At 41.8% G+C, this 16,923-nt stretch overlaps 1 protein-coding gene across 1 annotated transcript; it reads left to right on the top strand.

Annotated features, from left to right (window-relative positions):
- The first annotated feature begins 11,093 nt into the window (after positions 1-11,093).
- LOC105923785 lies at positions 11,094-14,660 on the top strand. The gene is made up of 7 exons (XM_012859725.3): positions 11,094-11,245; positions 11,798-11,953; positions 12,647-12,723; positions 12,844-13,194; positions 13,278-13,367; positions 13,625-13,771; positions 13,859-14,660. The coding sequence occupies exons 3-7, from the start codon at positions 12,678-12,680 to the stop codon at positions 13,999-14,001; spliced, it is 777 nt and encodes a 258-aa protein (XP_012715179.2). The 5' UTR covers positions 11,094-11,245; positions 11,798-11,953; positions 12,647-12,677; the 3' UTR covers positions 14,002-14,660.
- The last annotated feature ends 2,263 nt before the right edge of the window (positions 14,661-16,923 follow it).

The raw sequence follows: 16,923 nt of genomic DNA, 5'->3' as shown, positions 1-16,923 counted from the left end.
ATGTTGAAGCCACAAGTAGAAAAGTCAGTGATTGTTCATTACAACGTTCTCCAGCAGACTACAAAAATGGTCGATCAGTGGAGTGGAGTGTTCTCTTAATCTGGTTCTACCATCTCTGGTACTCAGGTAGCAGAGGTGGTTAGAAAGCTCCTCTGTGGCAAGGCCCCGGGGTGGATGAGGTCCGCCCAGAGTACCTTAAGGCTCTGGATGTTGTGGGGCTGTGTTGGTTAACGTGGCTCTGCAACATTGCGTGGACATCGGGGGAAGTTCCCCTGGATTGGCAGACTGAGGTGGTGGTCCCCCTATTTAAAAAGGGGGACCGGAGGGTGTGTTCCAACTACAGAGGAATCACAGAGGAGTCACCGATTCAGTGTTAAGGTGCTGAGGGGATCCGTTTTGGTGACTTTGGTGATTGCGGATGATGTGGTCCTATTGGCTTCATCTGGTTGTGATCTACAGCTCTCACTGGAGCGGTTCACAGCCGAGTGTGAAGCGGCCAGGATTAGGATCAGTGCCTCCTACTCCGAGACCATGGTCTTAAGCCGTAAAAGGGTAGAGTGCCTTCTCCGGATGGGGAGGATTTACTCCCCCTAGTGGAGGAGTTATAGTTTCTTTGGGTCTTGACCGAAAAGAACGAGATCCCGCATACAAGCGGCTGAAATGAGTTTTCTCCGTAGTGTGTCTGGGCTCTCCCTTAGAGATAGGGTGAGGAGCTCAGTCATCCAGGGAGGACTCAGAGTAGAGCTGCTGCTCCTCCACGTCGAGAGGAGCCAGTTGAGGTGGCTCGGGCATCTGGTTAGGATGCCTCCTGGACGCCTCCCTGGTGAGGTGTTCCGGGCACGTCCCCCCGGGAGGAGGCCCAGGGGAAGACCCAGGACACGCTGGAGGGACTATGTCTCCCGGCTGGCCTGGGAACGCCTTGGGATTCCTCCTGAGGAGCTGGGCCAAGTGGCTGGGGAGAGGGACGTCTGGGCCTCCCTACTGAAGCTGCTACCCCCACGACCCGACCCCGGATAAGTGGAAGAGAATTAATGGATGGATGGATGGATGGATGGATAATGAGGAATTCAGACCGAACCATTGCAGTTCCACTTTGTATAGACCACACCTGAATGATTTTAATGAAATTAAAGAATTAAAGAATGTTTCAGGTTCTCAGAGCTGGAAAGCAGAGCTGATGTTTGTGCTGGAAAGCAGCCATTTGTGATGAGCTGTGATGTTGGAGCAGAGTTTTCTTCAGACTGACTTCTTCCAGCTACCATCCACTGACAGTGAACAGTTGATCTGCTGATCCACTCTCAGAGAAATCACTGTTTCACTGCTTCAATGGACTGAAGGAGTTCAGTCAGGATATCAGCTGTTTGTCTCCAACAACTCCTGCTGACAGAAGCTGGATGAGAAGAGAGGAAATAAAGCAGCAGACAGATGAATGCCTCCACCTGCTGGACGACTACAGGAACTACAACTCTTTACCCACAAGAAACCTGGACATTTATTCCTCATCAGAACAAAAGCAGGAAGTTAGACACAGAAGCTGACAGAAAATACATCAATAAATATTTCCATTAAATGCAAGAACTTTAACTCTCAACATATTTTCTAAAACAACAGCTGCACGTTGCTGCATAATTATAGAGTCAGAAGGTTGTTACTGTCACTTTAAACAATGTGAATAAAGTTGTTTATTTCAGGCTGAATCAAAGCATCTAGTTTCACTTTAGTGGATGTTATTGTCTCACATTCATGTAACGTCTCCTCCAAGGGGCGGAACTATATGGTGATCAAAAGGCTTGGTGGTTTGGTGGAAGGTCCAATTCCTTCTTTGAGCAGCAGCTTTAGAAACGAAGATGATCTCAGTCATAGACATTATATACGTATAATATGATTAATGATATTTTTAGTAGTATAGATAAATATTTTGGTGTTTCATTATTTGCAGATGATGGTATTATTTGGAAGAGGAGAAAAAATATATAATTTGTAAATAGGAAACTACAAGAAGCATTACATAATGTAGAAGCTTGGGCTTTAGAATGGGCTTTTAGATTCTCAACATCTAGGTCTAAATTTCTTGTTTTTACAAATAGGAAATTAAACATTGATGTAAATCTCAAATTGTATGGAGATACTGTAGAAAGGATAGATCAAATAGGTATCTGGTTTGATAAACTTACATGGAATATACATATAGATAAAATAGTTGAAAAAAGTAACACGGCCTCCTGTTCACAGCTGACAGGAGGTCAAACATGTCGTTAAACTCACTTTGAAGACTTTAGACCATAAATGACTTATAGAATATATTTTCACAAAGCTCAGCGTATAGAATAAATGTTATAGAAATAACTAAAGATAAATGATAGATTCTTGTTCATTTTTCTCCACATTGTCTTATTTCATGCCTTCAGCATCAAACAGCAGAGTTACAATAAAACGTCAGAAAAACTAGAAGCCTGTAGTTTATATGAGAGATTGGAGAAATGTGTCTGTTTTCCCTTCAGTTTCTGTCTTTAAAAGCTGAACAGATCTGCCTCTAAAGCTACAAGAACACCCAGACAGACGTTTGCTTTCACTTTATTCATTTACAGACATTAAAGTTACATAAAGTGTCACTTAGGAGGAAAACATAAAGCTGAACACAGGACAGAAAACATGAAGGGAACCTTTTGTTTTCATTTTTAATAAGAATAAAAAAATCCACATAAAACCCCAAAACTATGTTTGACCCAAACCCTCCAACAGCTGTCTCTTTAAAGCTCAAATCACCATAAAATCAAATTAAGACTCAGAAATTGAAATTTCCCGAGTAGCAAACTCCACAGAAACAAGTAAAAACCCAACAGAACCAACCGGGTTCTCTGACAGAACATCTGGACACAACTAATGAAGAACCAGGACTTTTACAGCAATAATAAACATGAATGATCAATAAATCTGACATGTAACCATTATGATGATTTTAGACTAAACATGTTTCTAAAGGTCAGATTCTGTCGGCCATCTTTGTTTTAACGGACCGTTGTTATTATTGGTCTAAATTAGCAGAACTTTAATTCAGCTCTTTGGTTCTACTGACACTGATTTAATACATCAGAAAAATAAACTCAGTAACATAAAGAAGTTTTAGACAATAAAACAGGTTTTCTCCTCATTTGTTGCTTTGTTTTTTGCTCCTTTTAACCTGAAAACTTGCTGATGAGGTTCAGCCTGTAAACGGCCTGAGATTAAAGACAATAAGCAATAAAACTGACAGAACCATGGAAACTGCTGACTGGACAGAGTGTGAGCTGATTTCTGTTGTCTACAGACAGGTTTTTATTATTTAGCATTTTTACATGTGCAGTTTGCTTTGCAGCACATATTGCTGCTTTACAGCACCTGTCTCTGACCCAAACAGCAGAGCAGAACCACAGGTGGTACTTTGTAACCAGGGGTAAATCCACACTGTGGTTTGAGTGTTTGGTAAAATATGGACATAATGAAGACTTTGGACACGTCCAAACCTCCCTGAAGCAGAAAGTGGCTTTCTTTGGCCGAACATTTTTATCTGAAAGGACTCTGCTGCAACAGATGAACTGAGACATGAAAGTAGTTTACAGAAAGAAAAAAGTTCTCCTTCTAGATGAGACCAGAGCTGCTGGCTTGATGCTCAGACTGCCTCTCAGAGACAATTAGTTACAATAAAAGTTTATATAAAACCATGTTGAGAAAAAGACTGATAAAGAGAGCAGATTGAGAGAATTAGCAGATATAAAATCTCTGAATTCAGCTTCTATCACAGATTACAGAGAATAATAAAGCCAATTTAGTCACAATTAGGTCCTAAAGAAGAATTTGGATTTTTAAACCAGCAGAAACAATAATGTGTTATTATGAAGACAGTCGTGCATCAAGCCAGCAGCACATCATCATCAAGGTTAAACTCAGTTTAAAAGATTATAATCTGCATTACAGGTACATTAAATGTGCTCTTCTTTCCCTGCTGCTCAGCTCCAAGCAGGAAAACAGACTTTCCTGTGTTTACAGACTCTCAGGCAGCATTTAGGACAGACAGGCAGCATCACTGCTGGCATATTTTAGGAATTTAGCAGGAAATATTAACTGTCTCAAGTTAATTCATCATTTGTTCTGTTGCTTTTCTCTAAAACTGAGACGACATCTTAACACGTTGAAGGTTGAGTCACTGTTTTAGTAGCTTGAAACAACATTTATGATTGTCTCCATGTTACAGATAATAAGGAGCACAGAAACTGTACCATTTATTACATCTTATTTACAGCAGTGTGTTTACAGACAGCTCTGGTGACCAGTACGTATCAGGCTCCCTGCACATAAACTGTCCTTGATCTGTGTTTAGCTCAGAAAATCAGTTTTACACAACGCATCTTTGCTTTATGCCTGAAGGAGAAGTCACGGTCTGCCATGCTTCCCGCTTCATGATTATGTGAACCAGCTATGACTGCCTTGAACACTGCTAGCATTGGGCTTTAGCTTTATGTTCAATAACTGTTTTCACATCGTAGATCAGGTTCCACTCTGGGTTTCTGTCTCCTGCCAAAGAGACTTTTCCTTCTGCAGTGGCTCTGCCTCAAACCACTGACATGAAGGACGAGCCATGGTCGACCATGTTTCCTTCTCTACTTTCTGTAAACTGGCTAATTTTAGGTTGACAGAAGGAATTCCTTCAATCCTCTTTACCTATAGAGCCAGTTTCAGCAACACCTTCACTTCTGCAGTGAGGTTATCTAGGTGCATTGCGATCAAGTCAACATTGTTGAATTTATAGAATGGCTTGTATTCCTATATAAAAACTCATTCTTCCGGTGTCTGACCAACAGGGGGCAGCATTCTGCTTGCAGACACTGATCGGCAGTTTCTAGATGCTCCACATTCTTGGCACCTTTGGGTCTACCTTTCTTCAACTAAACATGTCTTTACACAACGCACCTTTGCTTTATTCCTGAAGGAGAAGTCACGGTCTGCCATGCTTCCCTCTTCATGATTATGTGAACCAGCTATGACTGCCTTGAACACTGCTAGCATTGGGCTTTAGCTTTATGTTCAATAACTGTTATCACATCGTAGATCAGGATCCACTCTGGGTTTCTGTCTCCTGCCCAAAGAGACTTTTCCTTCTGCAGTGGCTCTGCCTCAAACCACTGACATGAAGGACGAGCCATGGTCGACCATGTTTCCTTCTCTACTTTCTGTAAACTGGCTAATTTTAGGTTGACAGAAGGAATTCATTCAATCCTCTGTACCTATAGAGCCAATTTCAGCAACACCTTCACTTCTGCAGTGAGGTTATCAAGGTGCATTGAGATCAAGTCAACATTGTTGAATATATAGAATGGCTTGTATTCCTATATAAAAACTCATTCTTCCGGTGTCTGAACAACAGGGGGCAGCATTCTGCTTGCAGACACTGATCGGCAGTTTCTAGATGCTCCACATTCTTGGCACCTTTGGGTCTACCTTTCTTCAACTAAACATGTCTTTACACAACGCACCTTTGCTTTATTCCTGAAGGAGAAGTCACGGTCTGCCATGCTTCCCGCTTCATGATTATGTGAACCAGCTATGACTGCCTTGAACACTGCTAGCATTGGGCTTTAGCTTTATGTTCAATAACTGTTTTCACATCGTAGATCAGGTTCCACTCTGGGTTTCTGTCTCCTGCCAAAGAGACTTTTCCTTCTGCAGTGGCTCTGCCTCAAACCACTGACATGAAGGACGAGCCATGGTCGACCATGTTTCCTTCTCTACTTTCTGTAAACTGGCTAATTTTAGGTTGACAGAAGGAATTCCTTCAATCCTCTTTACCTATAGAGCCAGTTTCAGCAACACCTTCACTTCTGCAGTGAGGTTATCTAGGTGCATTGCGATCAAGTCAACATTGTTGAATTTATAGAATGGCTTGTATTCCTATATAAAAACTCATTCTTCCGGTGTCTGACCAACAGGGGGCAGCATTCTGCTTGCAGACACTGATCGGCAGTTTCTAGATGCTCCACATTCTTGGCACCTTTGGGTCTACCTTTCTTCAACTAAACATGTCTTTACACAACGCACCTTTGCTTTATTCCTGAAGGAGAAGTCACGGTCTGCCATGCTTCCCTCTTCATGATTATGTGAACCAGCTATGACTGCCTTGAACACTGCTAGCATTGGGCTTTAGCTTTATGTTCAATAACTGTTATCACATCGTAGATCAGGATCCACTCTGGGTTTCTGTCTCCTGCCCAAAGAGACTTTTCCTTCTGCAGTGGCTCTGCCTCAAACCACTGACATGAAGGACGAGCCATGGTCGACCATGTTTCCTTCTCTACTTTCTGTAAACTGGCTAATTTTAGGTTGACAGAAGGAATTCATTCAATCCTCTGTACCTATAGAGCCAATTTCAGCAACACCTTCACTTCTGCAGTGAGGTTATCAAGGTGCATTGAGATCAGTTCAACATTGTTAAATTTATAGAATGGCGTTTTTCCTATTAAAACTCATTCTTCCGGTGTCTGACCAACAGGGGGCAGCATTCTGCTTGCAGACACTGATCGGCAGTTTCTAGATGCTCCACATTCTTGGCACCTTTGGGTCTACCTTTCTTCAACTAAACATGTCTTTACACAACGCACCTTTGCTTTATTCCTGAAGGAGAAGTCACGGTCTGCCATGCTTCCCTCTTCATGGTTATGTGAACCAGCTATTACTGCGTTTAACACTGCTAGCATTGGGCTTTAGCATTATGTTCAATAACTGTTATCACATCGTAGATCAGGATCCACTCTGGGTTTCTGTCTCCTGCCAAAGAGACTTTTCCTTCTGGAGTGGCTCGGCCTCAAACCACTGACCTGAAGGACGAGCCATGGTCGACCATGTTTCCTTCTCTACTTTCTGTAAACTGGCTAATTTTAGGTTGACAGAAGGAATTCCTTCAAACTTCTTTACCTATAGAGCCAATTTCAGCAACACCTTCACTTCTGCAGTGAGGTTATCAAGGTGCATTGAGATCAAGTCAACATTGTTGAATATATAGAATGGCTTTTTTTCCTATATTAAAACTCATTCTTCCGGTGTCTGACCAACAGGGGGCAGCATTCTGCTTGCAGACACTGATCGGCAGTTTCTAGATGCTCCACATTCTTGGCACCTTTGGGTCTACCTTTCTTCAAAAAAACATGTCTTTACACAACGCAGTTTTGCTTTATTCCTGAAGGAGAAGTCACGGTCTGCCATGCTTCCCTCTTCATGGTTATGTGAACCAGCTATTACTGCGTTTAACACTGCTAGCATTGGGCTTTAGCATTATGTTCAATAACTGTTTTCACATCGTAGATCAGGATCCACTCTGGGTTTCTGTCTCCTGCCCAAAGAGACTTTTCCTTCTGCAGTGGCTCTGCCTCAAACCACTGACATGAAGGACGAGCCATGGTCGACCATGTTTCCTTCTCTACTTTCTGTAAACTGGCTAATTTTAGGTTGACAGAAGGAATTCATTCAATCCTCTGTACCTATAGAGCCAATTTCAGCAACACCTTCACTTCTGCAGTGAGGTTATCAAGGTGCATTGAGATCAAGTCAACATTGTTGAATATATAGAATGGCTTGTATTCCTATATAAAAACTCATTCTTCCGGTGTCTGAACAACAGGGGGCAGCATTCTGCTTGCAGACACTGATCGGCAGTTTCTAGATGCTCCACATTCTTGGCACCTTTGGGTCTACCTTTCTTCAACTAAACATGTCTTTACACAACGCATCTTTGCTTTATTCCTGAAGGAGAAGTCACGGTCTGCCATGCTTCCCGCTTCATGATTATGTGAACCAGCTATTACTGCCTTGAACACTGCTAGCATTGGGCTTTAGCTTTATGTTCAATAACTGTTTTCACATCGTAGATCAGGATTCACTCTGGGTTTCTGTCTCCTGCCAAAGAGACTTTTCCTTCTGCAGCGGCTCTGCCTCAAACCACTGACATGAAGGACGAGCCATGGTCGACCATGTTTCCTTCTCTACTTTCTGTAAACTGGCTAATTTTAGGTTGACAGAAGGAATTCCTTCAATCCTCTTCACCTATAGAGCCAATTTCAGCAACACCTTCACTTCTGCAGTGAGGTTATCAAGGCGCATTGAGATCAGTTCAACATTGTTGAATTTATAGAATGGCTTTTATTCCTATTAAAACTCATTCTTCCGGTGTCTGACCAACAGATGGCAGCATTCTGCTTGCAGATACGGATTCCTTCAATGTGCTGTACCTATACAGCCAATGTCAGTAACAATGCACCTTTTCTTTGTTCCTAACGGAGTCGCCCATACTTGCTGCTTTACATTTATATACACTTGCTTACACCTCTTCCTCCATTGAGGTAGCTTATTCCAGGTTCAGCTTCATGCTCATTAACACTTTTTCTGAGTGCAGAGGCTCAGAATCACGTCACTGACTCTGCAGGTAAACATAAGCTACAACTGAACCATGTAGTGTAATACATTATTGTAAATACGCTTATTCATGGGTAAACAAGATTTCATTCTAAAACCTTTGATATCGACTCTTTCATTGAGGTAGATCAGGCCCGGATTCGGTGTCTGGCTCATGGACACCTTGACCTGTGCAGTGGCAGGAAGTTGATCCGGTTCTCTGTCTCATTATTCTTCTAACATGAGGTAGAGACTATTTTCTGAGGCTAGTGTTCCCCCATAACGCTGATAGCAGCAGCTTCACTGTAACAGTGGCGTTAATAGGACAAAGTGCTTTAGAAATGAATTTAAAACACCTTTAGAACAACTTCTGTTCCTTCTCTAGAACTCATCCTATACGTTTCTGGTCACCAGAAAACAAACTGCTGACTCAGCTTTAAGTCCAATATGGACGAAAGACGGAGGGATCTTTGGAGAGTCCAGAAGATCTCCTCCGATAAATGATGAAGGCAGGAAAAAAAGACATGTAGGGAGGATTGAGATGGTGGTTTTGGTGAATCTATGACTTACTGCCTGATAAACCTAGAGATGAACGCTTAGACCTAAAAACTGAACCAATGACGTAACGGAGTAAGAGTCCTCCTGTTACCACCAGAACCAAACCTAAACCAGCATGAAGCCCAAACCTCCCCCGATCCATTGGCTCCTGGGTCTCCTCCTGAGTTTCATGAGGGGCAGCTGCAGAGAAGAAACAAGAATAAATCTTTGCTTTTAACACCAAAACCAAAGAATAAAGAGGAAAACATAGAAGGGACCATGAAATAAACTCCAAGTCTATTTCTAAGGAAGCAGCAGCTCACCTTTGACCTCCAGCCGCCATGTTTTCTGGTGTCTTCCTCCACCAGCTTCAACCATCCACAGATAACTTCCCGTGTCGTTGAGCCTCAGGTCAGTCAGGAGACATCGGACCCGTCCGCTCCGGTCCAGCTGACCATCACACTGCAGTCGACCAGTGAACGCCTCGTCTGTGTACGGCTCAGCCTCAGCTCTGCTGTCGTAGCGATATACTCTCCTCCATGTCCCTATGCTTATCAGATCCATGTGCAGCAGGTCAGCCGTGCTTTCTACAGGAAGGATCCATGTCGGTGTGACGCTGGAGTGCTGCTCTGCCTGGTAGCCGACGTCCTGAGTTTCATCCCCAGCCAGCAGAGGATCCTGTGGGGGGTACTCCGGTAGTATGGAGTCTCTGTATGACCGGTGTCAGAGTCTGGTCCGCATTGCCGGCAGTAAGTCGGACTCGTTTCCAGTGAGAGTTGGACTCCGCCAAGGCTGCCCTTTGTCACCGATTCTGTTCATAACTTTTATGGACAGAATTTCTAGGCGCAGCCAAGGTGTTGAGGGGATCCGTTTTGGTGGCCTTAGGATTGCGTCTCTGCTATTCGCGGATGACGTGGTCCTATTGGCTTCATCAGGGCGTGATCTACAGCTCTCACTCGAGCGGTTTGCAGCCGAGTGCGAAGCGGCCGGGATGAAAATCAGTGCCTCCAAATCCGAGACCATGGTCTTGAACCGGAAAAGGGTAGAGTGCCTCCTCCGGGTTGGGGAGGATGTGCTGCCCCTAGTGGAGGAGTTCAAGTATATTGGGGTCTTGTTCATGAATGAGGGGAAGATGGAGCGGGAGATTGACAGGCGGATTGGTGCAGCGTCTGCTGTGAAGCGGGCGCTGTACCGATCCGTTGTCCACTATCCGGCCAAAAGGCGAAGCTCTTGATTTACCGGTCGATCTACGTTCCTGCCCTCATCTATGGTCACGAGCTTTGGGTCGTGACCGAAAGAACGAGATCCCGGATACAAGCGGCTGAAATGAGTTTTCTCCGTAGTGTGTCTGGGCTCTCCCTTAGAGATAGGGTGAGGAGCTCAGTCATCCGGGGAGGACTCAGAGTAGAGCCGCTGCCCCTCCACGTCGAGAGGAGCCAGTTGAGGTGGCTCGGGCATCTGGTCAGGATGCCTCCTGGACGCCTCCCTGGTGAGGTGTTCCGGGCACGTCCCACCAGGAGGAGACCCAGAGGAAGACCCAGGACACGCTGGAGGGACTATGTCTCCCGGCTGGCCTGGGAACGCCTTGGGATTCCTCCTGAGGAGCTGGGCCAAGTGGCCGGGGAGAGGAACATCTGGGCCTCCCTACTGAAGCTGCTACCCCCGCGACCCGACCCCGGATAAGCGGAAGAAGACGGACGGACGGACAGTACAATCGCCATAACATACACAAACAAACATCACAAACATTTCAGGGGGAGACGATTTACTGAGGCCTTGCTGCCAAGATGGCACTGCCATTACTCTGTGAAAAGATAGAGGCCACAAAAAAACGAAGGTGAGAGGGAAATGTAGAACTTTAAAAAATCATTACACAAATCAGCCATGCTTCCAAGAAAGGGTTCTGAGGAGGGTTATGAACAGAGTTAATGGTGTTGAAAAAACAAACGTGGGTTATGTCTGTTGGACAACACAACATTTTCCAAACAAGTTCTTATTGCCTCTTTGACAATGTTCTGATACTGGCAACAACAGTCCTTCATGATTTGATGTGACACCTGGAGTTTGTCTCGTGATGTTAAAGGAAACACCCCATACATGGAAGCTTCCTGGTTCTTTGTGTCAGTCACGAGTTCATCTGATGCAACCGCTTAACAAAGTTTCCCTCTACAGAGCGTCCTCACTCAGAACAGGTTAAAGCTTCAGGTCGTGTTAGCATTCTTCTCTCCAGCTATAAACAAAGCTTCTAATCCTTGTCAAGAGGAACTACTCGCTGCTCGCCTACAGACAAGTGAGTCTCTGAAACTAATGTGTGAACAATATTTATCATATTTGGTCATTTTAAATAAATGTAAAGGCAATGATGTTGATTTTCTTTTGACATTTCTTTTTGACGTGTGAATTTCTCCAATGTGAGATCAATAAAGCCTATCTTATCTTTGTTTACCTGGAAAATATCCACCCCGTTCTTTCTGAGGTTGTTTTCTTACTGAGTTTCTATAACAGACAGGATCAAATCACACAAAGTGAAAACAGTTTCTAACATCTTAACAGAAAGGATTTCTATGTGTTATGAAAAGAAAATGTGAAAATAAATCTTTGAAAAACAGTTGAGTTTCCACAAAAAAATCTGCTTTTAGTTTTTTTTTAAACTCAGAAAGAATCTGATTCTTGTCTTTTACACTCAGTTTTTAAAATGTAATTTCTCTGAAATCTTTTGTACATTTAATTAACATGGTCGTTATTTCTGTGGCGGCTGAGGAGTCTTTGAAGCCAAAAGTTAAAACAAATCAGGTTTAAATTTCTTCCAATGTTATCAGTAAATATGTTCCTTTTATTTCAGGTCTCAGCTGACATTAATGCCTCCGGTGGAAGAATGGCTGAATAACCTGTTTTTCAGCTTTGCTGACTTAAAGATGAGCTCCTGGGAACAGGATACACCTGACTGAGAGAGAGAGAAACAAACCAACCGGTCCGATCGTTCCTGGAAAAACTGCAGGTAGAGAATTCAAAACACGACAGCATTTCACTGATTCTTCTATGGCTTAGAGTAGAGATCAGCACTGCAAAGGCCTATTATAATTTAAATGTTTCTTCATATTATTACTCTCGCGAAAAATTATTACCTGGTGTAAAATGGCCCGCTGGTGGTGCCTCCTCTTCCTCCCCCCTTCCTGTCAGCCTACTGTGTTAAAAAAGCGAGCCACGAAAAAATCTCAAAAAAAAAAAAAAAAAAAGGTCTGGTGTAAAATGACGTAGTTTAAAAGTTTTGTAGGAGTTGACACAAATTGCGTATAGATGGCAATGCTGTCCTCCTGCAACACTAATTAATTAGATTTAATCACCTAATTATATCTAAATAATTAGTGTTATAATCAGTAGAGAATTGTCTTTCTTTTTATTGATCAAGAAAATTTTAAAACCTCATGGTTAAAACTCAATTAAACTGGGCTTTATGTGAGAATGGCCTGTCATATTTCATAAGTCCTAGTTGATTTAATGATTTAATGATTTAATAATGAATGATTATTTATTATGAAACATTAGATATTTCATTTTTTGGGTCGTTAGCTTTTTTTGCTGAAAGATGGGCAACTTTCTAAAACGTATTGAGAACTTTTATCAACAGTGAAAAATAGTTTTATGTGACAAAATTCCTCCTAAAACACTGGGATTTTCCTTTTTTCTGCAGAAACTCCTGAGCTTTTCTTGACACTGAGAAAATGAACTTATTCTTTCTCCTTTTTCACCTGACCTCCACTGTTCAGGGTGAGTGTTTATCTTTAAACCATATTCAGGATTTAACTCTTATGTTAAATCAGCCTCATTTATCTTCATTTTCCTGGTGGTATTGGGGTTAAATGGTGGATGTATGTGTGTCCTCTGCAGGAATCTTTGCTGATGAAAAACCTCTACCTGTTCATGAGACAGAAGAGGACGAGAACTTCACCCTCAGATGGGACAGCTTGAGCCAAACCAACATGTCCCTCACCAACATGATCTGTTTTCTCCTCCTGAGTCCTCCTAAAGTTCTGTACGAAATGAAAAACGGAGCAGAGGTCCCACAGTCTCAGGACGGATGGTTTTCAGGACGAGTTCACTGCGACAGAGACGCTCTGAGAGAAGGACGACTCAGACTCCATGTGTCCAGACTCAGGACTGAAGACTCTGGGAGTTACCGCTGTGATCTGGCTGCTGGTTATAACCAGGTGTTAAGGAGATGGGAGCTGAAGGCTTCAGGTAATCCAGCAGGATTAAATATTTTCATCCACCTCGTTAAATCTGATCTTTGTTGCTTATTGTAAATCTGGTTTATTCTTCAGTAAACTTTATCCTCAACGTGAGCAAAGCCTCTCATGGAGACGGCTCATCATCTTTGAACGCACCGCGGCCTGGACTCATGGTTCCTCCAGGTGGGTCAGCTGTTGCTGTGCTAGATATGGACATCATGCTGGGGATAAGCAGATCAATAAGATGAACAGATTGGTTCATTGAGAAACAATTCTGCTTCAGTTCTGGGATTCATCACTAAATATAAACTTTTCGCTGATGAATTCCCATCATGCAACTGCAGTTTAAATCAGGTTGACAGCTCATCAGCTGCATTAGTGTCATATTCAAGTTGAAGCTACAGATCTTGTTTAATCAAACACTTTCTGTCTTCCTTCAGATGACAAACAGCCCAAGGGAGATTCTCGGGATTCAGTTACGGTCGCCGGATTTATAATATTTATCCTGGTTGCTGATCTGGCTGTCGGTCTGGTGGTTTGTTGTCTCTGGCGGTGTTTCTTTAGATCACCTGTAAAACGAACCAATGGTACGTGTTCTTTAATGTCTATATTAGAACTCTTTCAGGTTTTGTTGTTCAATCCATGTTGAATCCAGTGTCTTGTGAATCCTCCAGGTCCAACGCAGGATCCAGATGAATCAATGGATCTAGAGATAAGCATCAGTGATACAGAGGAGACAAACTCCATGATTCACCTCTCAGCTGACCATCCTCCATCCACATCTGTTCCAGATGTTCAGATCCATTTGATCTCATGATCTCTGGGCTGATGTCTGCATCCAGAGATTCTTCTAATCATTTACTTACTGACTATGAAACAGAAGTGATCTAAGTGTAATTATTGACACCTGGATGCTTCATCCTGACATTCATCTTCTTCTCTGATCAACTTTGATGCAGCAGTAACAGTTTATGAGAGTTAGTGGGATTGGCTCTGACTGAAATGTATCTAAGTAACCCATCAGAGCAACAATATGTGATTATATCTGGCTTTTTATCTTTGATCAAACTTTTTATTTAGGGGCATTTTACAATGTTAACATTTAAAGAATAAGATAGAAACATCCATCCATCCATCCATCCATCCATCCATCTTCTGACCCGCTTAATCCCTTATGGGGTCGCGGGGGTTACTGGTAGCTAGAAACCTACTGAATGTATTAGAGCTTAAACAAGCAGCTGTTAAGTATTTCCTTTATTTTTAACACTTTTAACAAAGTAACATTTGAGGTTGCTGCAGATTTTTCAAATGTATCTTTATTTATATTTATTATATGTATATTGTGCTTTCCGCTACATTAAGATATTCACCATTTTAATCCTTCTGTCTCTGAACTCTGACTCCCTCTGTGTGAACATCAGATGTTCTCATGTTGCAGCTCCCAGCTGTGTTATCATGACGTTAAAAGATCTGCAGCTTTAAGGAAAGAAAGTCCAGTTCAGGTGCTCTGATTTATCAAACCCAGACTTTAGGTCAGGATGTAGCTGACGGGAAGCTACACAGATGCCACAGAGGCAACTGGAGTCACAAGTACCACAAGTTTGATAACAATTGTTTTGATACATTCCTATTATTAAATATTTAATGTCTTTTCAGTTTTCATCTGTTAATAAATTGATCCAACAATGTGACCAAGTCTGACCCAAATGTTTCCAGTTCACTGCTGGAGTTTCTTTGATTCTTTTTTTTCTTTACCAGAGATTGAAGTTCATCAGGAGAACAGACAGCCGCCGATCTTTGGGTCCTTCCTAATTAAACTAAAGTAACTTAAACAAAACAGATTCAGAGCTCTGAGTTCAACACAGACTAGAAGTATAAAGATATCAGGAAAACCTTTTTAAAAACTTGACAGCTTCTTTTTCAGACATTTGATTCCATAAGTCTTATTTATTATATTTCTAATCATTTGGGAAATTGTGCTACACTGTGGTGCAGCTGGTGCCATTGTTGCTACTAACTAAACCATAGATGCTACAGAGGTAAACTTTGGCCTGCATTTAACATTTATATAGTCATTCTTTTACTATTTATATTTGTTATGACTACTTTTTCTCTTTAAGACAATGAAACCTGCCTCAGCTCAGTATGAGTGGAATCAACATTAATTCACTTCATTGCACACTTTCTGTTTTAATTTGGAGAAAAGTGTCAGAATATACTTTGTTGTGATCTAACATTATGTAGGACTCAGAGAACAAGGAGGTGGCAGCCAGGATCATCAGGGGCTTATATGTATTGAAAGACATTAAAGCAGCTGACTGGAGCAAGATAGAAGACAAGAATAGTAGAACCGTAGAGAGAATAACAGGAGAGACAAACACAGAGATGAAGCCATGTTGTGTTGTTTTAGTGCTCTGATGCTGAATCTTCTCAGCTCTCAGCTGGAAATACAACAAGAGCGCTCCCTGGACGTTGATTTCCTAGAGAGAAAGGTGACAGTCCCTGAGCCGACCAAAGATCAGGAAAAACACATTAAAAGCTGGAGGCAAACTGACTATCAGCAACTCTAATGCTTCGTATCTTATTCAATAAATGAGATACAAATCCCTGTTTAACCTCTTATTTGTTTAATGTTTGAGCATATTAAATATAGAATCATGTAGGGTTACATGATTGTGTTGCTAAGCATCACAGCACTTATTTATAGCCCTTAAGAACTATAGTGTTTAACAACTTGTTGGTTAAGGGCTTTTTAGCTGCAAGTTAGAAAACACTATGAGACGTCAGGCAGGTCTACCTGTAGGGGCAGGTTCATCCCCAAGCTGCTATTTTAGGAAAGTACCTGAAGGGATCTTTTGAGTCCAAACTGGTTTGTCAAGATGGGAATTTTATTTTTTACTGCCCACATGACAAAATATGCTTCTGGTGCCATTTATGTCACTGATGATAACAAAAATGTTGTGAAGATATTTAAAACAATCAGCCTTAAACCTTCACAGAGTCTGAGATTAGTATTTTTTTTATCCTGTTGTCTTAATAGCTGTGATAAATGTGTTCTCTTCATGGATTGTATGACAGGATTGAATAGATTACTTTTATGTCTGCTATTTTTAATTTATTAATTTGTAACGGTTAAATCAGCTGCTATCAAAGCAGGGCATTTAATATTATTCTAAAGCTATAATTTAACCTCTTCTAAATGAGAAAGCCAACAAAAATGTTAAATTTCATCATTCGTTTTATCATTCTCTCCTTTTTATCTCCTCTTTCTTTCACCTTTTCTCTCTTTTTTTTCTCTTCTTGTTCTTCCTTTCCTCTCCTACTTTCCCATTGTAGTGTCCAAATAATTTGAAATACTCCCTGCATGAATCATAAAACTATTTACATTCATGAATCAAGCGGAGCACTATGGCGAAAGCTGACTGCTCCACTTGTGAAAGTAAAATCTGTTGAGCTCTTTTTGGCATCAATTCTTATTGCCACATTGCTAGACAGGACACTGGGAGAAAAAAAGTTAAGTTTCATATGAAATAACTTTATGGACTTTGTTTTGTTCTCAGGAGAGGTAAAAGTTAGACAAACACCAGTTGTTGCACAACCAGTTTTAACAATTCAAGTCCTGTCTTGACTTAAACCATTTGTTTTTGTAACCTTCAAGGTTTCACTTTATTTTCCATCAGACATAAATCTGCTTGATGAGAGCTGAGTGGAAACATCTGCTGGACTCCAAGTGAGACTA

This window comes from Fundulus heteroclitus, chromosome 14 (genome assembly GCF_011125445.2).
Source record: "Fundulus heteroclitus isolate FHET01 chromosome 14, MU-UCD_Fhet_4.1, whole genome shotgun sequence".
NCBI lineage: Eukaryota > Metazoa > Chordata > Actinopteri > Cyprinodontiformes > Fundulidae > Fundulus > Fundulus heteroclitus.
Note: the sequence above shows the minus strand (reverse complement) of the source record. Positions and strands in the feature narration are given on the sequence as shown.